Raw genomic sequence first — 22519 nt, 5'->3', positions numbered from 1 at the left:
TTTTTGTGTACTGTTGTACCCATCCACTTCTGTCCCTTATGTCAGTATCCCATCTAGTATGTTTTAATATATTATTTAATGCTCCTGATACCCTTTGAAGAAGAGATTCCTGTTTTCCTTCTCTGGGGTCTGTTTTCTTCAGATTGGCTTTGAATTCCTGTGCTCAAGCAACCCTTATTTTGCAGTTTAAATAGTTAGGACTATATGTGTGTGCCACTGTGCCTGACTCCTTTCATCAATTTTTTTTTTCTGAACCTTTTTGAGACAGGGTTTCTTTGTGTAACAGTCCTGGCTGTCCTAGAACTCACTCTGTAGACCAGGCTGGCCTCAAACTCAGAGATCCTCTTGCCTCTGCCTCCCAAGTGCTGGGATTAAAAAAGTATGAATGTTTGCCTGCACGCCAGAAGAGGGCACCAGATCTCCTGACAGATGGTTGTGAGCTACCATGTGGTTGCTGGGAATTCAACTCAAGGACCTCTGAGCCATCTCTCCAGCCACCAGCCAGAAAACATGGAGGAATCACAGCCAGTAACTGAGAGACTAATACTTACTTTAAATTCATCTGATTAAATAGTGAAAATAAAATCAGTTCCTCTAAAAACATTTCCCATATAAAATTGAATCTAGATTGTTAAAAAGCACTGAAAAATGGCAAGTCATGTTGGCTCAGGCTTTTAATTCCAGCACTTGAGAGACAGAGGCAGGCGGATCTCTGTGAGCTGAAAAATTACACAGTGAGACCCTGTCTCAAAAAAAAAAAAAAAAAAAAGTGCTGAAAGAAATTTAGAATAATTTAGAATTACTGGAAATAATCCCAATAGAGAAACCTGGAATATATTAATCAGAACACATTTGGGGGGGAAATCCATTTTATACTTGAGAAACTTTCAGCACTATCATCAAGGACCCTTTTTGTCAGATTCTTTTGAAAGCTAAGATGGGAAAACAGCCCAAACCAGGTGTGTTTGTTTAGAGACTGCACACTGCAGACGGTCCCTCAAGCTCTGAGCACTTGAGCTATGGCAGCAGAAGTCTCCAGCTTTACTCACATGAAGTGAGCAACATGCACAGGTGCTGAGACAAAATGTGGCCCCAAATAACCATCTTGGGGTTGTGCTGGATAGGAACAGGAGCAGTTTGTAGAAGCAACCCATGCTTAGTCTTCCCAAATGGAAGTTACTGTCAAAACGGCTGCCCTCCACAGACTGCATTTTGTGATATGCTGGCCCTAGCTGTTGTACATGTCCATGCCACCCTACCTTGTCACTCAAAAGGCGGGCTTCATTCTGTTCTGTCATGCTACCCTAGCAGGGAAATTTAGCTGGGCAAGGTGCCCCATGCCTGAACTAATGACTGGGCTCTACTATTCAGGAGGCTGATGTAGGAAATTATTTTTTTGTTTTTGTATGTGACACCAAAGACAAAGACAACAAAGCAAACTGTACTTCATGGCTATGGAAAACTTCTGTGCATTTGGTTGGGCATGGTAGCAGATGCCAGCAATCCCTTGGGAGGCTGCACCAGGAGAAAGTTCCAAACCAGCCAGGGCCATTTCACAACAAACAAGCATCAAAGGAAACAATCAGTTGAATAAAAAGATAACCCAGGGTGGACAGCAACATCTGCATGTCAGGGATCTGATGACAGACCTTGTCACGAGAATGAAACAAACAAACTCCAGACTGGTGGCCAAAAAATAACTTCTTCAAGGGAGATGTGGTGATAAGCTCATGAACGGGCTCAGCAGCAGCTCTATCAGAGAAGGGGCAAACCTGTAACATCAACTGGAGAGGATCCCCCAGCTAGAGTATACCTTTGAGACCAGCTAGGACTCTAGAAAGCTAATGTGTTTCACCACAAGGGGGCAATGTTTACACGCTAATTTTAAATTCTAGCCCTTAAATCCATGCAGAGAAGGTAGTTTCCAGGGAGAATACCAGCTAGCCTTTCTGCCTCTTCTACAGGTGCGGGTGTCAATTCCTGGAATACTGGAGATGCTCCAGTCACGAGACCAAAAATGGGAAGCAGATGGCAGCAAAGAAACAACAGCAGGCTTTTTTAGTGGGGTCAGAATGCTTCCTGCGGGAAGGTGCTGGCAGTGGGAACTTCCAGCTAGAGGCTGAATGCATACAGGACAAAGGTTTGGCTCTAGCAGGAATTATAACTACCCACAGCACCATTAATGGTTTGCTAGGCTTGCCCTTCCAATTCAGACCTCAGGTCCTACAAGCATTGCACAGGTCTGACGCTGACACTGTACTTCTCATTCCAAGCACCTCTACTTTCTTTTCACTGTTCATTTACTGCTGTTTTTTGTTTTTTTGAGACAGGGTTTCTCTGTGTAACAATCCTGGATATCCTGGATCTTGCTTTGTAGACCGGCTCGCCTCAAACTCACAGAAATCTGCCTGCCTCTGACTCTGAAGTGTTGGGATCAAAGGCGTGTGCCACCACCACCCGGCTCATTTGCTGCTTTATGATCCACCTAGTGCATTTTCCCTCTGCACTCCCTCTCTTAGCCCCTCAGAAAACTCAAGGACAGAAACAGAGTTAGCCTTGTTAGGTTTGTTCTTGGGATTCTATTGGACAAGGATTTCAGCAGTTCTGTGTTCTAGAATTTAGTAAGAATACATACATACTTCTACTCAGAGGGTCGAGGGTTACTTAGTAAAGAGTCTCATCTGCATTTCCAGTGAGACTTGCTTTGGGGCTCACAAAAATTGAGCAGGAAACACAGTCTATTTTTTACAGCTGGAGCTTTTCCTGGCCTCCCCTAGACTCTGTGAAACGGAGTTTTAAGATTCTAAAAGCACAGCAATGTAGCCGGGAAGTGGTGGAGCTCATTGTTAATCTGGCCACTCAGGAGACAGAGGCAGATGGGTCTGCAAGTGTGAGGCCAGCCTGGTCTACAGAGTGAGATTCTGTGTCAAAAGAACAACAAAACAACCTCTTCCACAAACAACAAACCCAAACCAACCAAATAAACAAACAAAAAACAAAACAGCAATTTAACTAAATACTAACTACTTCACTTACTTAATTTGATGAATATTTGGCTTATATGTATGTCTTGTGTACCACATGTGTATCTGGTACCTGTGGGGTCAGAGAAAGAATTCCCTTGGACCCGGAGTTACAGTTGTGAGCCACCAGGTGGGTGCCAGGCATTGAACCCAGGGCCTCTGAAAGAACAGCCAGTGCTCTTAAAAAGATGAGACATCTCTCCAGTTCCACATTCACTAAAATTTTATTTATATTTTCTGTATAAAATGTTTTGCACACAGACAAACCCTGTCTTGAAAGACCAAAAAAAAAAAAAAAAAAAGTTTTGAGTATGTGTACTACGTACTTCCAGAGGCCAGGTGACGAGAAATCCCCTGGAACTGAAGTTAAAGACCTTGTGAGCCAGCCAGTAGGTGTTGGAACCAAACCAAGGCCCTCTATAAAGGAGCAAGCTCTCTTAATTGCTTAATATACACATTTTTGTCACCATGGTTTCTAGAACTTTTACAAATCTTTATAAACAGAAACTTTACCCATTACATAACTACTGATTGGCCCTTCTTACTGGCAACCAGTATTTCTGCTCCTATTCCATTTTTTGATTAATTTTTTAAATAAAAGTGTCCATTGTGGACTGATGAGATAGCTTCTATATGTTTAAGCCTTCTTGTTCCTGTGTGATTGAGTTTACTGAAGAGAAAGGTAACAGAGAATGGGGTTGGATGAAGAAAAGACATAGCATTAATGGAGGCCTTCTATCCATCCGCAGGCCTTAGCTGCCCTGCCACGGATCTGCCCGGTTCTTCCGCATCAAGAAGTTAATCTTTCGAGCCATCTCCATGTTGTAGATCCTCCGGCATGTTTCATAGCTCTCCCGCTGGCGGCGGCGGCAGGGTTTCTCATAATAGCGCCTTCGATTTATGACTTCGGTAAGCCCATCAGTAGCGAGGATTCTGTGTAAAGACAAGCAATGAAGTCAGGTGCTGTGGCTCATCACTCTTCTTTACAGTTTCACAGCCCATCCTGGGTTTGAAAGACTTACAGTGGGAAGTGGTAACAGCACAGCACGGACCTCTTTCCAGAGGCTCCAGTAAGAGCCTGTGAGGTAGACTTAAAAAGTAACCACAGTTCTTGCTCGTAGGGAGCTTACAGTCAGAGTCATGCTTTTGACTACCACAACACACCTGCGATATGGGACAGCTTCCCATGGGGACAGTGGCTCCCTGTGCAGTGCTTTTTAACTACACGAACATTTTGGAAACCTCACATGAAGCTGGGTACACAGAAGCAAAAGCAGGCAGATCTCTGTGAGTTGGAGGCCAACCAGGGCTACATGGAGAGACCAGGTCTCAAAAACCAAACCCAAACCAAACCCAACCAAACCAGAAATGAGGTAAGCCATTTGTAATTAAAGAAAAAACAAAAAACTGAAGTGATTCCTACTGAAGAATGCAGTTCCTCCCTCTTTATATTTCAGAACTGATGTGGTGGGGGAGCATGTCTGTCAGCCCAGGACTTGGAAGGCTGATAGAAGAGGATCTCAAGTTTCAGATGGGCCTTGGCAACTTAGATCCTGCTTTAAAATCAAAATAAGTAAATAAATAAAAGGGATATAGCTCAGTAGTAGAGCACTTGCCCCACAAGTATGAACCCAGGCTTAGAGGGAAAAAAATTCTTTTGACATAATTGAAGTCTGAGCAAAATTGGGGGTCTACCTAAATATAGGCCCTTATCGTATCAGTGATACTAATGGGAGCATTATAATAGCCTCACTCGGGCTGGAGAGACATCTCAGCCATAAGAACGATACCTGCTCTTCCAAAGGTCCTGAGTTCAATTCCTATAGCAACCACATGATTGATGGCTTACAGCCATCTGTAATGAGATCTGGTGTTCTCATCTGGCATAGAGGCATATATGCAGGCAGAACACTGTATATGTAATAAGTAAATACATCTTAAAAAAAAAACCTCACTCACCATTTTTCCAATGCATCAGGTACTCCAATCACATGGCTTTGTGTGGACATGAGTGTGTGTAGGTGCTTGTGGAAGCTAAGGGTCAACTCCAGAATCAACCCTCAGGTCCATCCACCTTACTTTTGTGGAGTGTGTATGTGTCCTATATGTGCTTTTGAGACAGGCTGTCCTATTGGCCTGGAGGGTACCCAATGACTGGGCCAGGCTGGACAGACTTACTTAGACAATGTGGGAAGGAGGGAGCTGGGTGAGGCTTCTCAACCAGGAGAAAGAGAAAATGGAAGCCAAGCAGATGAGGTACATTGAGGAAAGAAATCATCTCAACATCCAGGCATTTCTTTTTTCCTTAGTGCTGGAGGTGGAACCCCAGAGTACTGATAAGAATGGGGTGCACGCCTTTAATCCCAGCACTTTTGAGGCAGAGGCAGAGACAGAGGGGCAGAGCCAGCCTGGTCTACAGAGTGAGTTCCAGGACAGCCAGAACTATTTTGCACAGAAACAGACGCGAAAACAAAACAAGAAGGATGGGGCTTGGGATGTAACTCAGTTGGTAGAATGCTTGCCTAGCATGAAAGGAGCCCTGGGTTTGATCCCGGGCACATAACACAGTTGTACACCTGTAGTTTGCCAGCACTTGAAAAGTAGAGGCAGTAGTTCAAAGTCATACACCGCTAACCTAAGATATATGAACCCTACCCTCCACCAAAAAAAAACCACCCTAAAACCAACCAAATAAACAAAACCAAAAGAATTCAAGAAGTAAAAGCAAAAGGGCTGTGGGTGTAGTTTTAGAGGTAGTGTTTGCTTATCTTATATGCAAGGCCCCTGGCTCTAGTTCCCAGTTCAGGGGGTGGAGGTGGGGTAAGCAACTTAACAAAGCGGAGGACGTAGCTGAATGGTAGCATTTTGGGCAAGGTGTTACTAGAGCCAATTCTGTTTGCAAAGATAGTTCAAGGACTAGCACATGAAGAGCTTAGTGTAAACAGATCAGCTTGGAGTTCTGGTGCCTGGCAACCTTACATGAAGGGGAAACCAGCTGCCAGTTTTAGTAAAATTCAACTGATTATATAAAAGGAGCTGCGCTACTTAAAAGGGGAAGCTGGGGGTGGCAGATTCACATGTCAGTGTAGCCAGCCTACGTTAACCAGCGTGTATACACAAGGAGCCCAGAAGCTGGCCAGGAGGAAAAGGGGTCAACTGGGCATGCTTCCAGTGTGCTAGTCTTTCCTAGTTTGGGGGCCAGCCAATCACACAAGGCTTCCTAGCAAGCCCTGCTCTCCATAGCCGCCTCTGAGAGCTCCAATGAGCCCCTGGTTATGTAACAGGCGGTTCCTGGCAGTCCCTCTGGACAGACACATAGGCTTTTTCCTTTGTAAGGCTCCCTCGGTGCTCCAAACATAGTAAAGGTTTAAACGCCTCTCTCTCCTCTCACTTTTCCTGCTATTGTAATCAGATCACAAAACAAGTGACTTATTTTTAAACTACAACCATCAGAAAGTTGAGAAAGATAAGAGAAGACTAGAGTGAGAAAGGTATATAGAAAAGGTGACCAAAAGGGGGAGACACTAAAGAACAGTCAGGAAAAGAAATGTAAGAGTAAGTAAGTCAGGAAAGATGGCATGTAGCTGGCAAGGAGGACCAGGCACTCCAAGACTCCACATGTGAGCTTACACATTATGGCCTAGAAAAGTACCCTAGGAGCAAACTATCTGCTCACCCCCCAGCCCTTAGGCTAAAATACAATTTATAAGATATTTCTGTCACATTATTGTAAGATTAAAAAACAAATAGAAATGCAGCTTTCTTTGCAAATATATTTTTAGACTAAAAGTGTAGTTTTTGAGACAGGATCTTAAGTATCTTGGGCTAGCCTCTTACTTTATTTGTATCCAAGGATCCAACCTTGGATTCCTTACTTTCCTGTCCTAGCTTTCTTGTGCTGACTAGCATTACAAACATGTGCCACCCTAACCAGTCTACTATTCTTTGTTATGTTTGTCCTTCCCGCCCCACCCCCCACGGGGTTTCTCTGTGTAGCTTTGGAGGCTGTCCTGGAACTTGCTCTTGTAGACCAGGGAACTCACAGAGATCCTCCTGCCTCTCTCTGCCTCCTGAGTGCTGGGACTAAAGGCATGCGCCACAAATGCCAAGCTCTTGGTTTGGTTTTTCGAGACCTAGTTTCTCTGTGTAGCCCTGAGAGTTCTGGAACTTGCTGTATAGACCAGTCTGGCCTTAAACTCAGAGATCTGCCTGCTTCTGTGTCCCAAGTACTGGGATTAAAGTTCTGTGTCACCTTTGCCTGGTACAAGTCTGTTTTTAAAATGCAGCTTTCTGAAGAGTGACTTCAAATTGCCAATACATTCTCCACACTGTGCCCCAAGCCACACAGTTTCAAGTTCATAAGGAAGCCTAAAAGAGGTTAACCCTCAGCGTCTGAGTCCAGGGGCCATAATTTCTTCACTTACTCTTTGAAGCACCTCTCTAACTGAAGTCTTCCTTGTTTTATGGAATCTTCCTCCTTCCTGGTAGTCTCCTGTAGCCCAGCTTTGCCTCAAGCTTGCTACATAACCAAGTATAACTTGATCCTCTTGATTCCCACTCTGAATGCTAGGGTTACAGGCACAGGCCACCATAAGACATTTTCTATGGATTTGCTGACCAAGTGCCTTTCTACCAAGTGAGCTATATGCCCAGATCATATTTTTTCTTCTTTCTAGGCAATATAAGCTGCCCCCTCAAACTGATAGTTTCCTTGGTGTTTTAATAACTTTGGTTAAGAAAAAAAAAAGTACATTATGTCCTTTTTATTTTATGGGACTAGGTTTGTGAAGCTCAAGATTGGGATCCTCCTACCTCAGTCTCTCCAGGGCTGGGACCGAAAGCCTAAGTCATCACTCCCAACTGCTTTGTACTTGTTTATTTACTTATTTATTTTCTAAAGGAAACAGGCTGGGGACTCAGCTCAAAACTGGAAGTGCACTCCCTGGCATGTATGGAGTCCTGGGTTCCATTACCAGAGCTGCAGAGAAGGAAGGAGGGGTGTAGGGGTGTGTGTGTGTAGAACACAGGTCTATAACCCCAGATTTAGGAGATAAGGGCAAGAGGATCAGTAGTTTAAGGTTACTCTTGCTTATATGGTAAACTTGAGGCCAACCTGGGCTACATTAAAAAAAAAAAAAAAAACCCAACAAGATTCATTAGAACATGATCTGAAATAACACCCGGCCAGATGGTAGACCACATTCAGACAGCATCTACTTTTCTTTTTTTTAATTTTTTAAAAGATTTTTTTAAACTTATTATGTATATAGTATTCTGCCTGCAGGACAGAAGAGGACATCAGATCTCATTACAGATGGTTGTGAGCCACCATGTGGTTGCTGGGAATTGAACTCAGAACCTCTGGAAGAACAGTCATTGCTCTTAACCCTGAGCCATCTCTCCAGCCCGAACAGCATCTACTTTTAAGATTATGGTTTTATGTGTATAAGTGTTTGTTTTCATTTATGTCTGTTTGAGTGTCTATGCCTGGTACCCACTGAGGCCAAATAATGGTGTCAGATCCTCTGGAACTGGAGTTACAGAATGTTGAAAGCCAGTATATGAGTGCTGAGAATTGAACCTGGGACCTCTAGAAGAGCCTGTACTCTTAACCACTTAGCCATCTCTTCCAGCCTCTACTTTCTGTCATTTATTTATTTATTTTTCTCTCACTAACTACTTAGTTTCCAGGAAGGATTGTATTTTTATTTAATCTTTATTACTTTTATTTATTGCATTTACTTAGTGTGCACATGCTATAGAGTATTTGTGGATTAAGGAAAAATAAATAAAAAACAAACAAGCTCCCTTGTAATGATTAAAGAAGATGGTGATCTGACTTCAATAAAAAGATGATCACCTCCTTCAGGCAGGGGATGATAAATATTTTATTTCTTTTCTTTTCATTTGTTTGAGTCAGGGTTTCTCGGTGTAGCTTTGGAGCCTGCCCTGGAACTTATTCTGTAGACCAGGCTGGCCTGGAACTCACAGAAATCTGCCTGCCTCTGCCTCCTGAGTGCTGGGATTAAAGACATTTGACACCATGACCCAGCTATACTTTATTTCTTATGTTTGCTTTATAACCTTGAAAGTAGAAATGAGGAATACACTCCATTGCACAAAATGGACGGAGGAGGTATTGCTGAAAATGAGCAAGAGGTGAAACGGAGTAGGCTGGGTTGCAGGGCACTCTCTCTTTGAAGCAATCTTCACGTTAAAAATAGAGCCCAAGGAAATAGGAGGGAAAAAAAAAAAAAAGCTAAAAAGACAGGCATGATGGCACACATCCCAGCACTCAGGAGGCAGAGTGGATGGGTCTCAGTGAGCTCAAGGTCAGCCTGGTCTACACGGCAGTTCCAGACCAGCCAGAGCTACAGTGAGATCTTCTCTCAAAAGACCAACATTTCCACCCCCTTAAAAAAAAAAAAATTAAGGGCTGGAGAGATGGCTCAGAGGTTAAGAGCACCGACTGCTCTTCCAGAGGTCCTGAGTTCAATTCCCAGCAACCACATGGTGGCTCACAACCATCATCCCGAATGAGATGCCCTCTTCTGGTGTGCAGACATACATAGAAATAGAATGTTGTATAAATAAATAAAATCTTTAAAAAAAATTAAAACAAACAAAAATTGCCAGGCAGTAATGGCTCAGCGCTACATCATTTTTTAAGTGTATGTATGTATGTATGTATGTATGTATGTATGTATGTATTTTTGTTTATGTCATCTGTGTGGGTTCCTGCAGAGGGCATGAGAGTATCAGATCCCTGACATCAGTTGTGGGTACTGGGAACCAAACTTGGATCCTCTGAAAGAGCAGCAAGCACTCTTTACCGTGGAGCCATCTCTCCAGCCCCTAGGTATTTTTTGCTTATTCTGTAACCCTCCTTTGAACTTGTAACGACTTCTCATCTTGATTTGTTTCTCCGAAAAATTAATCTTTTCTAGGGGAGCACATAAGTAGTAGTAGACATATAAACTCAGGACTTGGAAGATGGAGGCATGAGGATCAGGAGTCAAGGTCAGCCTTTGCTATCCTGCCCATTCTCGGCCAGCCTGAGCCACATGAGATGAACAAAATAACAAAGGAATTGATCTTCTCCAGTAGCTTTACTCCACAAAAACTGTCTCATCTATTTTTCATGCACTATGCCTCTTGTTGTTGTTCTTCATTTCCTCTCTCTCTCTCTCTGGGGAGAAGTCAACTGAGACAGATCCTAATCCAAGTAGCCTACACTATTCTCAAATTCTTCCTGCTCCATCTCCCAGGTGCTGAGATAGGGAAGTGCACAGGCAGGCACAGACTACCGGCTCTTTCCAAAACCTCAAAACCTCAGAGAGAATTCGGGTTCATCAAGGGATGGTGACTGCTGGCTGGATAAGCCCCATCAAGTATGATTTGGGGAAGAACTTCATTGTTTCAATAGTAAATTGGGAGGCTAAAAAGTGCCCAAAGCATAAACACTATGTTAGGACCAGTCTGAGAATACTTTATGTGGGAGTTAGCTGGGTGATGGATAACCCTACATTCTCACAAGCAAAACCCTGATTCTTTTTACCTGGTCAGGGTCCTGTATGCACCTTCCACGTTCCCGTCCTGAACCATCACAGTCCTGGCAATGAACTTCAGGTGTTTAGCCATGGCCTTGCATTCAGATCTTCATTCTCTAGGACCTACGGACTGGACAAGGATTGGAAACTGGAAAATCAGTAAGTAAACAAAGCCAGAGTCACACAATACCACAGGTAGTTTTATTAAATCTGAAAGTACAGCCTCCTCAGGAACCCATGGAACCAGGTAGGACGAATTATTCACATCTAAGAAAGTGCGGGTAGGTCTGGAGAGGCGGCTCCCTAGCACGCACATGGTGGCTCACAACCATCTATCTGTACCCCCAGTACAGAGGATTCAATACTCTCTTCTGGCTTCTGTGGTCACACACATACAAGCAAGCAAAATAGTCATACCCGTAAAATAATATCTGTAATTTTAAAAGCAGGGCGGTGGTGGCGCACGCCTTTAATCCCAGCCCTCGGATGGAGAGGCAGGCGGATCTCTGCGAATTCGAGGCCAGCCTGGTGTACATAGCAAGTGCCAGGACTACAAAAATACTGTCTCAACACTGGAAAAAGGTAAAACAATGTAATTTGAAAAACCGGGTTTTCGCAGCGAGACTCCACCCTGGACCCTCTAGGGACCAGGAGGCCACGCGAAATACCGTCCTCCCGCCACACGCGCGATTTCCTTACCTACGGCCTCAGCACCCAGGACTCCAGGGCGCCCCGGACCGGAAGCGGAAGCTACGGAATCCCCGAGGCGGGCGGGAGGAAGCCGCGCTGAAGGGCACCGACTGCTGCGGAAGCCGTGCCTAGGGTCAGTCCTTGCGAAGGTTCGCTTCTGGGCGCAGGCGCTGAGCTCTGCGCCTGACAAAGTCAAAGGAACAGCGTCCTCGCCTTCTGTGGAGTCGCGGTCCTTGGGTGTGCGAGAAGGTCAGCCCGATCCATGGCTCTAATCCCGCTAAACCTTTACTAGATGTGGGCGGTTTCGTTTTCTGGGTGGGAAATGGGAAGCGTCCTGAGAATGTTCTCTATTTTAAAAGGACAGATCCGGGCGGTGGTGGCGCACACTTTAATCCCAGCACTCGGGAGGCAGAGGCAGGCGGATCTCTGTGAGTTCAAGGCCAGCCTGGTTCCAGGGCTACACGGAGAAACCTTTCTGGGGGGGAGGGACAGATCTGCTCACTGGGTGACAAACAGATCCACACCTAAAAGTTCATCAGCCTAAAAGTTAAGAAATTACATACTGTGAGTTCCCCATTTCATCATCCACCTAAGCCATTTCACTAAATAAAATGGAATCACTAAAGAAAAGGGAAACGCCTGTTGTTTTTTTGTTTCTCGATGCCAACGTTGTCATTTGTTGCCTTGTAAAACCCGGTAGAAATTTCTCTTTTTTATTTCTTCCACACTGTCTTGACAATCTTATGTGTATGCTGTCCCCATACCATATATCGATGTACGGTTATTTACATGGAACAGAAAAACCTCCCCACAACACACATAGATGAATCTTTCATCTGTTATTTCTTTAAAAGATTTGTTTTTATTTTATGTGTATGTATGTGTGCCTGAGTGTATGTGTATGCACCTGTGCATGTAGTAGTCAGTGAAAAATAGGATAAGCATTGGATCCCTGGAACTGGAGTTAACAGGTGGTTGTGAACTGCCATGTGGATACTGGGAACGCAACTTTTTTTTTTTTTTTTTTTTTTTTTTTTGGTTTTTCGAGACAAAGTTTCTCTGTGGTTTTGGAGGCTGTCCTGGAACTAGCTCTTGTAGACCAGGCTGGTCTCGAACTCACAGAGATCCGCCTGCCTCTATCTCGCAAGTGCTGGGACTAAAGGCGTGCGCCACCACGCCCGGCAGAACTGTTCTTAACCATCGTCAGTAGGTACTCAGACAAAACTTAAGCCTGCCTCGTAGTAAGCCAAATCCAAAGTACCAAAGTGAAGCTACACTAGGACACTATTATGCCTGTCAACAAACTTTTAGTTGACTATCTAGCCTCTGCCAGGCACTGTTGATACTACTCCGGTGTCTCTTGTGCTACTGCAAGACAGTATATAGACACAAATTTAGACTGGGTAGCATATAATAAGTGCAAAATTAATTATATGAACAGGCACAGAATACGGTGGAAAGGAGTTCTAGTTTTTAGTCATAGTCTGAGAGCCATCAGGTGTATGACTTTGAGCAAGTTACTCAAACCAGGAGTTTGTACTTTTTTGTATTAATAAAAATATTGGAATGCTATCATGTTTATTTATTGATTGTGTATGGCTAGTTTGGGCTCCAGTGGTAGAGTTGGGTAGAAGAAATGGGGATATATGACCTACAAGTATTTGTGATCTGGATCCAGTTTCTTATTTGTAAAATGGCACTAGTAGCTACTCTATTGCTCTCAAAAAGTTTGTCATAAGAATCAAAGGGGGTAAGATATAGGTACTTTGCGAATTTTTGTTTTAATTTTTAAGGTTTATTTTATTATAAGTGCGTGAGTATTTTGCCTGCATGTAGGTATGTGTACTATGTATGTGTCTGTCTGGTGCCCATGGAGGTCAGAACAGGGCATTGAATCCCTTGGGTCTTGAGTCACAGACAGTTGTGAGCTACCATGTATGTGCTGGGAATTGTACCTGGGTTTTCTTTCTTTGCTGCTGCTTCCTCTTTTTCCTCTTCCTCCTCTTCTTCTTCCTCTTCTTCTGATTTATTTATTATGTATACAATGTTCTGTCTGCATGTATGCCTGCAGACCAGAAGAGGGCACCAGATCTCATTACAGAAGGTTGTGAGCCATCATGTGGTTGCTGGGAATTGAATTTAGGACCTCTGGAAGAACAGCCAGTGTTCTTAACCACAGAGCCATCTCTCCAGCCCCAAACCTGGGTTTTCTACAAGAGCTCTTAACTGCTGAGCCAACTTTCCCACCCCTTTGTTAATTTTCTTCTTTTTTACTGGATTAAAAAAAAAAATTAATGTAGCCAGAGGCAGGCAGATCTCTGTGAGTTCAAGACCAGCCTGGTCTACAAGAGCTAGTTCCAGGACAGACTCTCCAAAGCTGCACAAAGAAACCCTGTCTTGAAAAACAAAACAAATAAACAAAAAAAATGTCTTTTAATGTATATGGGTGTTTTGTCTGCATATATGCCTGGTGTCCAGGGAGGCCAGAAGGCATCAGGTTCCCTGGATCTGGATTTACAAATGTTATGAGCCACCATATGGGTGAGGGGAATCTAACCTGGGTCCTCAGGAGGAGCTGTCAGTGCTGTTAACCTCTGAGCCTTCTGCCCAACCTCATTGCCCCCAAGTTTTAAGTCTAGTTATCTAGAAAAATGTTGTCATATATTTCATTAACAGAATAGGAGATTAATTAATTCTGTGTACTCAGGCTCAAACACAGACTTGTGTATTTGTGTCATAGCATATAGAGGTCAGAGGACAACTTGCCAAAATTGTTTCTCTCCCTCCACCAGGTGGGTCCCATGGTTTGAACTCAGGTCATCAGGCTTGGTGGTGGCAGGGGCCTTCACTCACTGAGCTATCTGACCAGGCCTTTTATTTTAAAGACAGGTGTGTGTATGCTTGCTTACATGCCCATGTGTGAATATGTGTGCAGATATATGAGGACAGGAGTGTGTATGCTTACATGCCCATGTGTGAATGTGTGTGCAGATATATGAGGACAGGAGTGTGTATGCTTGCTTACATGCCCATGTGTGAATGTGTGTGCAGATATATGAGGACAGGTGCCTGCTCCTGTGCATGCCATTCCAGAAGGGGTCATTAGACTCCTCAGAGCTGTATGGGCATTTGTGAGATGCCCATGCCTGGCTTAATAGCTGTTTCTGGAGTCCCTACCCTAGTCCTTATGATTAGATAGCAACTGCTCTTGACTGTCTAGTCATCTCTCCAGTGCTCCACACTTGTTTTTAAAACAGTCTAAGCTGGTTTGGAAGAAGATATGTACCTGAGGATGGCCATCAACTTTTGATCCTCCTGCTTCACGTCTCAAGTGCTGAGATTACATATACACACCACCATACCCAGTTTTATGGGGTGCTAGGGATCTTAGCCACAGCTTTGTGAAGACTTAGCAAGCCCTTTATAGAGCTAGCTATCTCCCTAGCCATAAAATGCTGATTTTTTTTTTTTTTTTTTGCTGGTTGTCACGTTTTTTTTTATTGAAATATTTTCTCTCTTTTTTTTTTTTAAGATTTTATTTATTATGTATACCACATTCTGTTTCCATGTATATCTGCACACCAGAAGAGGGCACCAGATCTCATAACAGATGGTTGTGAGCTACCATGTGGTTGCTGGGAATTGAACTCAGGACCTCTGGAAGAGCAGTCAGTGCTCTTAATCTCTGAGCCATCTCTCCAGCCCTTGAAATATTTTCTCTTGTTTCTTCTTAACTAGCTGGGCATTCCACTACACCACTGTTGATGTCATCAATGATGCCATGAGGGTGGCGGCCATCCACATTACAGCCCACAGACTGTGTAGTACCTAGGATCTCTTTAATAGTTCCAGAAAGTTCTCTGGCTAAAGACCGGTGCCTCATCTGACGGGCAATGCCGACAATCTCATCGAAAGTGATATTTCCACTGTGTTTAACTGCAGAATAGAAAACAGAAGGGTGGTTTTGCTTTTTAAATGCTTTTTGTGCAATCTTCTGATACAAGACCCTATGGTTTCACTTTACCCATTTCTAAAATACTGAAATTTTAATAAATTGTTTTTGTTTGTTTTTTTCAAGGTAGGGTTTCTCTGTGTAGCCCTGGCTGTCCTGGAACTCACTATGTAGACCAGGTTGGCCTCAAACTCAGAGATCCTCCTGCCTCTGCCTCCTGAATGCTGGATTAAAGTTGTGTACCACCACGACCACTGTTGCTGCCACCATCACCCAGCTATCACTTTTTAATTAGATTTTGTTGTTGTTGTTGTTTGTTTTGTTTTTCAAGACAGGGTTTCTCTGTGTAGCTTTGAAGCCTATCCTGGCACTTGCTCTGGAGACCAGGCTGGCCTTGTACTCACAGAAATCTGCCTGCCTCTGCCTCCCAAGTGCTGGGATTAAAGGCATGTATCACCACTGCCCAACTGCCTACAAGGGTCTTTAGACAAAGGCCTTGAGTCCTGTTGCTGGACTCTTCAGTAATTTTTGTATAAGCAGTATATAACTAAAACTCCCTAGCAAAAACTTATACATTCAGTGTACCATTTTAGGGCAAATATTAGAACAGGAAATGAAGATTTAGCATCTATCTAATTTGAGGAAATAATACAGACAATAAAAAGTGCAAAGTTAACAGATCGGATATATAGAGAGAAAAGCTAAAACTAGTGCCTTGGAGAACACCCACACTCTGGGGTAGGTGGAAACAGGGCCATTAAGAAACTTAGAAAGTGCTGCCAGTTGGGTAAGAGGAGAGTTAGGACTGTGTGCAGTCACAAGATCTAAGGTAGTAAAGTTCCAGAAGGCAGCATTGTGTCAAGTGATACAGTGCATAACCTTTGTGAAGGCGCATGGGTTTCACCAATGATTAGGTGAAAGGTATATTATAAAACACCGTAGTGCTCATTTTGTGGGCTCATTAGTTACTTTGGAAGGTGCAACAAAATGAAAGTAGTATAAGCTAGGCTGCCAGCGATTAACTACAGTGGTCATGAGGTACTGGAAAAACCACTCTGGAGCATACTGGGGATGTGGGCTTTGTGGTAGAGCACTTGCCTAGCATGCATGGGGACCAGAGTTCAGTCCCTAGTACTAGGTGGGAGTGGGACTGGGGAAGAACTATAGAGCGAAGAAGAGAAAGAGGATATCTGTAGGCTCAAGCAGTATTTTCAGTAAGCCAATAACTGATGGCACAGGGAAGTAATTATGGATAGCAAATATAAATTACAAAAGTTTCACAAATAAAAGGAAATCCAAGGGGCTGGAGGGATGGCTCAGCAGTTAAGAGCACAGGCTGCTCTTGTAGAGGACATTGAGTTCAGTCCCCAGCACCTACATGGTGGCCCACAAGCATCTATAATTCCAGCTCCAGGAAATCCAATGCCTTCTTCTGACCTCTTTATGTACCAGGCATGCATGTGGTACACATACATATATAACGTGATGTTACAGGTTAAAATATCTTTATTCAAGTAATACCGGCCAAGCACAAGCCAGAGCGCGCATAGAGGCAGCAAGCTAGGGAGGCCAGAGAGAGGGGGCTCCCCACGAGTCTGCCCCCTTTAAGAATTCCCATCCCATCATCTTGAACCTCCCCTGACCACCCCCTCACAGGCGTAGCCAGGCACACCTGTAGGGCTCCTAGGAGGCGGGGCTACAGTGTCTCCCTACATACATACATGCAGGCAAATAATCATACACATAATAAAAAAAAAAAGAGGGACTTGAACGCTCAGCAGTTAAGAGGACTGCTGCTCTTCCAGAGGACCTGGGTTCAATTTCCAGCACCCACATGACAGCTCAAAACTGTCTGTGGATCCAATTCTGGGGATTTGACACCCTCACACAGACATACATGCAGGCAAAACACCAATACACCTAAAATAAAAATAAGTAAGTAAAATGAGCCAGGCATGATAGTTCATGCCTCCTTTAACCCCAGCACTCAGGAGGCACAGGCAGGCCTGGTTTGTGTAGCAAGTTTTAGGCCAATTAGGGCTACATAGTGAGACCCTGTCTCCAAAAAGAAAAATGTATATACACAATCCATCAAAGTCACACATGGAGCCAAGAGTGGTGCTTCACATCTATAATTCATGGGGCACCAGGATCACCTTGATTTCCAGGACAGCCTGAGCTACGCAAATAAGGTTTTGCCTTAGAAAGGAGGTCATGCTTTCTGAAATAAAGGGAGGTGATTTATTTCCCAGCAATGGGGAAAGCTGTCTAACTAGTGAGAAGTGCACTGAGCAGCTAAGAAGCAATGACTAAGATGACAGAATTATCTGATGCACTGGAAAGGCTGAGGATGAGAGAGGACATGGTTTTGGTAGGAACTGAGACAAATTAGAAAGAAACAAAGTCATAGCTAAGGGTAGAGAGCCATCCATTTGTGGACTTCTCACTTGAGTAGCTTTCCTTTGCTTAGCATGCACACATTTAGCAGTTATTGATGTTTGAGTAAGGATTATGGCCCAGAGTCTGAGTCCTTCTATCCCAACCTCAACAAATTCTAGGGCACTGTGCCCTCTTCAGAACTGGCACCCCAGTGGCTGTTTTGACTTTCGCTCTTCTGGAGGCAGCAGAAGGTTACATAGGCATTTACCCCCAAGCATCAACAGCTCCCATCAAAGCAGAGCTGAGCCAGAGCAGAAGAACCTGCTTGTCTGGCCAGCTGGAAGATTCCACAGGGAGACATACTAGTTTCTGAGTGTGAACAGAAAGAAAAAAAAAAAAAGTAACAAACCCAGCTCAGCTCTGAACCTGAAAGTGTCCCAGGGGTGTCCCCTAGGGAAGCAGCAGCTACAGGGCCCCTCATAGGTTCTGTGTTATCCCACTCACTCTACCTTATGTAGCTCATATTTACAAACCCTTCTGTCCTATCTTCTTTTCAGAAGCACAGTGGGTAAGATTTATGGTATTTATGGTTTTCAATTTACCACAGTCAGCAAGTGTTTAGGTAAAAAAAAAAAAAGTCTTTAATTAGAAAGGAATTATTTTTCCTCACCACAAATACATTAAAAGTAAAAAAAAAAAAAAAAGCACATAAACATATATTTACACAGATTGGAAATTGGAGGACAGGTGTAAAGCCTGGGTTGGGGCTAAGGACCAGGAGCAACTGCAGACTCTAGGTGTCCTGTAGTCATCTCTCTTACTGTGGTAGGTAGAACAGGGGGACAGAGGGTACAGCTCCAGTCTGATGGCAGCGTTACTGGCAAACTATGGTAACAAGGCCCCTCTCGAGACAGTTTCTTCAGATCACCAGGGATGACAGGAGACAGTGTAGTTGGTGGAATTGGAGTGCCTAGGGCAGAGTGGGTGAAGGGCTGTCCTCCTTTCTGGAGGACAAGGATGACACCAATGCTGGCCCCAGTGCCTATGGAACTGTGGGCTGAATTGGAGCCCTGGGAGCTGAGAGGAGGGTTACAAATTGGAGTGCTATGAATCCAGGTGAGGTTCATAGCCGGCCATTCTGTGAGATGCCATGGCTGCTTTGGTTTCAAAACTAAATGTCCTAGCTGTGTTTGGCCCATCTTCTCCATGAGAGGTGCAGGAGAGGAAGCAGCTGAGTCACTGTGGTGGCTTGGGAAGTGCTAGAGAGTGGGGAAAGAAGGAAAAACAACTGTTAAGAAAGCTTACAGATTAGCTCCCCTTAGCTTGGACCTTTGCTGTCCTTGAGAACTCATTGTGCAGTGCAAACACACATTGTTTTGTGTAACAGGTGTGTTCTTGCCAGGTGATGATTAAGTAAAAATTTTAGCAATCAAGTAATGCTTCCACTTATTCAACCAACAGTTAGGGCGAGTCTGTGTAACACATGTGATTAGGTTATTAAAAATGGACAAGATAAAACAGTCCTACAGTTCTCACTATTTACACAATGATTTCTGTTCAGTTTCTTTAAAGTACTTTTTTGTGGTGTTAAGAAAATCAAACCCAAGGCCTGCTGTGTGGCAGGAAAGCATTCTAATAAACCCCAGCCCCAGCCAGAGAAGTGTAAGTAAATATAAGTCTCAATTTCTGTGTTGGAAATCCTCATTTTCCATGTTTAGTTCTTCATGAGGCCTGATCTTGTTACTTATTTTTTAGTCAATTATTTTCACATCATTAAAAACTATAGTTGATTTAGTTGGGCACTTTTAACCCAAGCACTCAGGAGGCAGAGGCAGGTGGAGCTCTGTAGCTCCAGTTATTCTGGAGCTACAGAGAAACCCTGTCTTTAAACAAAACAAAGCAAACAAGCCCACTATAGACACATAAGGCTTAGCCAAGGATATTTTGGCAGGAGTCAAAAGTTGGAGAGGGGAGGGTTTGGATGGGTGCAAGGAGGAAAAGATTTGTAGAGGAGAACTGAGACAGGTAAGCCTCAACAGGAGGGTAGGGTTAAATTTCGTAGGGGCCCAACAAAATACAACCAACATCTAGGCTAAATCTAAAAATCATAGTAATGCACAAAGTTAGACATTCCCTTCCCTGAAAAAAAAAATCACAAAACTTAAGGAAAATGAGAGGGGGAACACATTTCTCCATGCATAGTCCATTTCTTGATTCTTCTCCCATCTCTTCCTTGGTTTTTAGGTTCTTACCTTGCTTATCTGATGCCTGCTACCTCCTAAGGATGACTTCTGGGCAGCTATTCGAGGAAACCAAGTCTTTAACATCCCTTCCACTTGCAGCAAAGTTCCTAGATAACGCTCTCTGTGAAAAAAGGATAATTATAAAAGTCATTAAGTATGAAAAGAGATGTAGAAAACTGTACAAGCCTCCCTCAATAAGATACTGAGGAGAGGAAGAAATAGGGAAACTAACCCCATCTGAGGCTTCCGCAAAACACCCACTATACGCTGGATCCGGTCCATGGCCACACTCTGCTGGAAGCTACTCAATCCTAGGATGAAAGAGAGGGGGTGATCAGAGGGTATGGGATGTACCTCAGTGCCAAAGAGCTTGCCTAGGATACACAAGGAACTAGGTTCACTCCCCAGCATGAGAGAAAGCAGAGATGGGGACTGAGGTAAATGTAAAGACAGAGATAGATAGGAGTTGAAATGGATTCACCCAAAGAATTAAATTACCAATGAAAACAGGGAATTAAGTTACAGATGCCCAGGTCCCAAAGAGAGATTTAAGAAACATGTACATTTCACACAGGAAGGCTAGCTACTCCCTCTCGCCCCCAAATGTAATCAGTCAAGTTATTACCTCTGTCGAAGCGGCCCATTTTTAGTCCATTCAGCAGGTCTGTAAGGGGCCGTATGAACCCTTGGAGTTCTTCACACTGTAGGAAAACAGCACAAAGACTAAGGGACCAGCAGTGGTTTTTCTTCTGTCATGTATCTGACAGCCAATACCATCTTGTTAGGGTCAACCAATGAGGTGTTTGACACTGCACCACTGTCTCCTGCTTTCTCTTACCTTTTGAGCAAAAAGCAGGTCTCCCTCTGTGGTACATCCCTGAGTGTGTAGACTGGTCCCCAGTTCACCGTCTCTGGACCCTTTGACCCTAGATCCTCGCTGTTCCAGATGAGATGCTGTATGTTGGTTACTAGAAACCCTGAGTCGATGTCTGCAGCGGATAGGGCCTGGACTGGGCCGGGAACCTCCCCTTTGCCCAACATCCTCTGGCCTGAGCCCATGGGCACTCTTGCCCTCCCTCTCATTATCAGAGGGGAAGCTAAAGTCACTGTTCACAGGGGATGTAGAAAAAGACGAGGAGAGAGAGGAGGAGCAATAAGAAGAAACGCTAGATGGAGAATCCATAGGTCCAGGAGCAGGAGTACCAAAAAGATCAGAACCTGCAACTGAAAAACAGAGCGAGGAGTTTGAAATCAGAGTCAAAGGATCAGGAAAGGGATTGGGAGACTGGGGTGTTCTGAATAGGGTAACACGATTTTTTCCCGTTCTCAACAGAAACAAACCAAAAAAAAAAAAAAAAAAAAAACCAACAACAAAAAACCCTTGTTTTTTCACCCCCATTCAAAATCCAGACCTCCGGCCCACGCAGAGCCCTTGACCCCACACAGCCTTTCTTCCCTTGGGTTCAGATTGAATACCCGACTTTACACCTTCCCCTCCGTCTGCTGTTGTGGGCTGTTCCCTGCCAGACCTCATAGTGAGCTTATCGACCTAAAAAGCCACCGGCTAGTGGCTGATCTGCGCACCCAAATCCACTTAAGGTCTCTATGGGTCCCGCCCCCACGAACACCCGTTTCCATAGCTTTCGCATCTCACCGTCAGGCGCCCTGCGCCGGTCAGTCTATGGTCGCGCCTTCCAGGTGATGCAATTCCTCCCAAAACCCAGATCTGCGGTCTCACCAGCCCACTCCGTCCGTCCGTCCGTCCGTCCGTCCGGGTCAGTTTTCCGGAGCGCTCCGCTCTGGTCTGCACACCTGGGTCTGTCGGCTCAGCCCCAGTCGGTATCCAGCTTCTTCAACGTCTGTGCCGGTCTAGCCGACCCACCTCCGCCTCACTCTGTGGGCCCCGCCCCTTCCCCCTCCCAGACACGTGCGGCCCTGCACGTGCCTCCCCCTGCGTACACAGACCTTGTCCTCTCATTGGATAGCTTGCCGGCAACACGTGATGGTACATACAGACACTCACAGCCCATTTGCTACGGCACGCGGGGGCTCGGCCAATAGGGAGGCAGCCAAGCGGTGATTGGCTGGGAGGGAAGCAGTCGATGCTCCGCCCGTACATGCGGCTCCTCCGGTGATAAAAGGGAGGATGGAAAAAAGTGAAAATGAGGGAAGGGGCGGAAAAGGGCGGAGCCCGTAGCCTTAAATAGGACGGCCCTGCGCGGGAGACCGCGCGGCTGGAGTGTGCCGACCGTGCCACGGAGGCGGGGCCTCGGGACGTGGGCCCCTCTGAGCGCCTCCGCGCACGGGCGCAGCACGTGGGAGCCCTCAGCAACTCGTGTCCGCAACGTGTGTGACAACGGACGTGTGACGCCGGGCATCCGTTCCCTTGTCGGCGGCTCGCCCTCGTGACTCCCCGCTCTTTCATCCTCCCCTCCTCGTCTCCTAGTTGGGTGCCTCCTGCCCTGCTGGGCGAGGAGGGTGGGGACTGCAGCCGGAACACCGCGTCCTCTCCGGGGCTCCCACCGCGGCTTCGCCAGCCGGTTCTTACATAACCTGCCACGCATGTTACCATCTCAGATGCCAGGCCGCCAAGACTCTAGGGGTCAAAGCCGAAGTCGTCCCTGACTTTTCTGCCCCGGGCCCTTCGGACCCTTCAACTCCGAATGCTCTGATTCTCAGCAC

At 45.0% G+C, this 22519-nt stretch overlaps 2 protein-coding genes across 6 annotated transcripts; both read right to left on the bottom strand.

The window, feature by feature from the left end:
• Positions 1-3299: 3299 nt before the first annotated feature.
• Positions 3300-11412, bottom strand: Mrps21 (mitochondrial ribosomal protein S21). 2 transcript variants are annotated; one of them, XM_027393668.2, is made up of 3 exons: positions 11273-11412; positions 10582-10703; positions 3300-3956 (listed from the first exon to the last, which is right to left on the bottom strand). In XM_027393668.2, the coding sequence occupies exons 2-3, from the start codon at positions 10662-10664 to the stop codon at positions 3776-3778; spliced, it is 264 nt and encodes an 87-aa protein (XP_027249469.1). In that variant the 5' UTR covers positions 10665-10703; positions 11273-11412; the 3' UTR covers positions 3300-3775. The 2 variants fall into 2 exon arrangements, with proteins under 2 accessions (XP_027249469.1, XP_027249470.1); XM_027393669.2 differs by lacking the exon at positions 11273-11412 and adding an exon at positions 10991-11133.
• Positions 11413-14942: 3530 nt separating this feature from the next.
• Ciart (circadian associated repressor of transcription) lies at positions 14943-21737 on the bottom strand. 4 transcript variants are annotated; one of them, XM_035450991.1, is made up of 6 exons: positions 21492-21737; positions 20676-21061; positions 20463-20538; positions 20070-20148; positions 19847-19958; positions 14943-15199 (listed from the first exon to the last, which is right to left on the bottom strand). In XM_035450991.1, exons 2-6 carry the CDS (start codon positions 21018-21020, stop codon positions 15143-15145), a joined length of 669 nt encoding a protein of 222 aa, XP_035306882.1. In that variant the 5' UTR covers positions 21021-21061; positions 21492-21737; the 3' UTR covers positions 14943-15142. The 4 variants fall into 4 exon arrangements, with proteins under 4 accessions (XP_035306882.1, XP_027249467.1, XP_035306881.1 ...); XM_027393666.2 differs by lacking the exon at positions 14943-15199 and adding an exon at positions 18244-18853 and having other exon boundaries at positions 21492-21735; XM_035450990.1 differs by lacking the exon at positions 14943-15199 and adding an exon at positions 18244-18853 and having other exon boundaries at positions 21576-21732.
• Positions 21738-22519: the final 782 nt, after the last annotated feature.

Source organism: Cricetulus griseus (assembly GCF_003668045.3).
Source record: "Cricetulus griseus strain 17A/GY chromosome 1 unlocalized genomic scaffold, alternate assembly CriGri-PICRH-1.0 chr1_0, whole genome shotgun sequence".
Lineage (NCBI taxonomy): Eukaryota > Metazoa > Chordata > Mammalia > Rodentia > Cricetidae > Cricetulus > Cricetulus griseus.
Note: the sequence above shows the minus strand (reverse complement) of the source record. Positions and strands in the feature narration are given on the sequence as shown.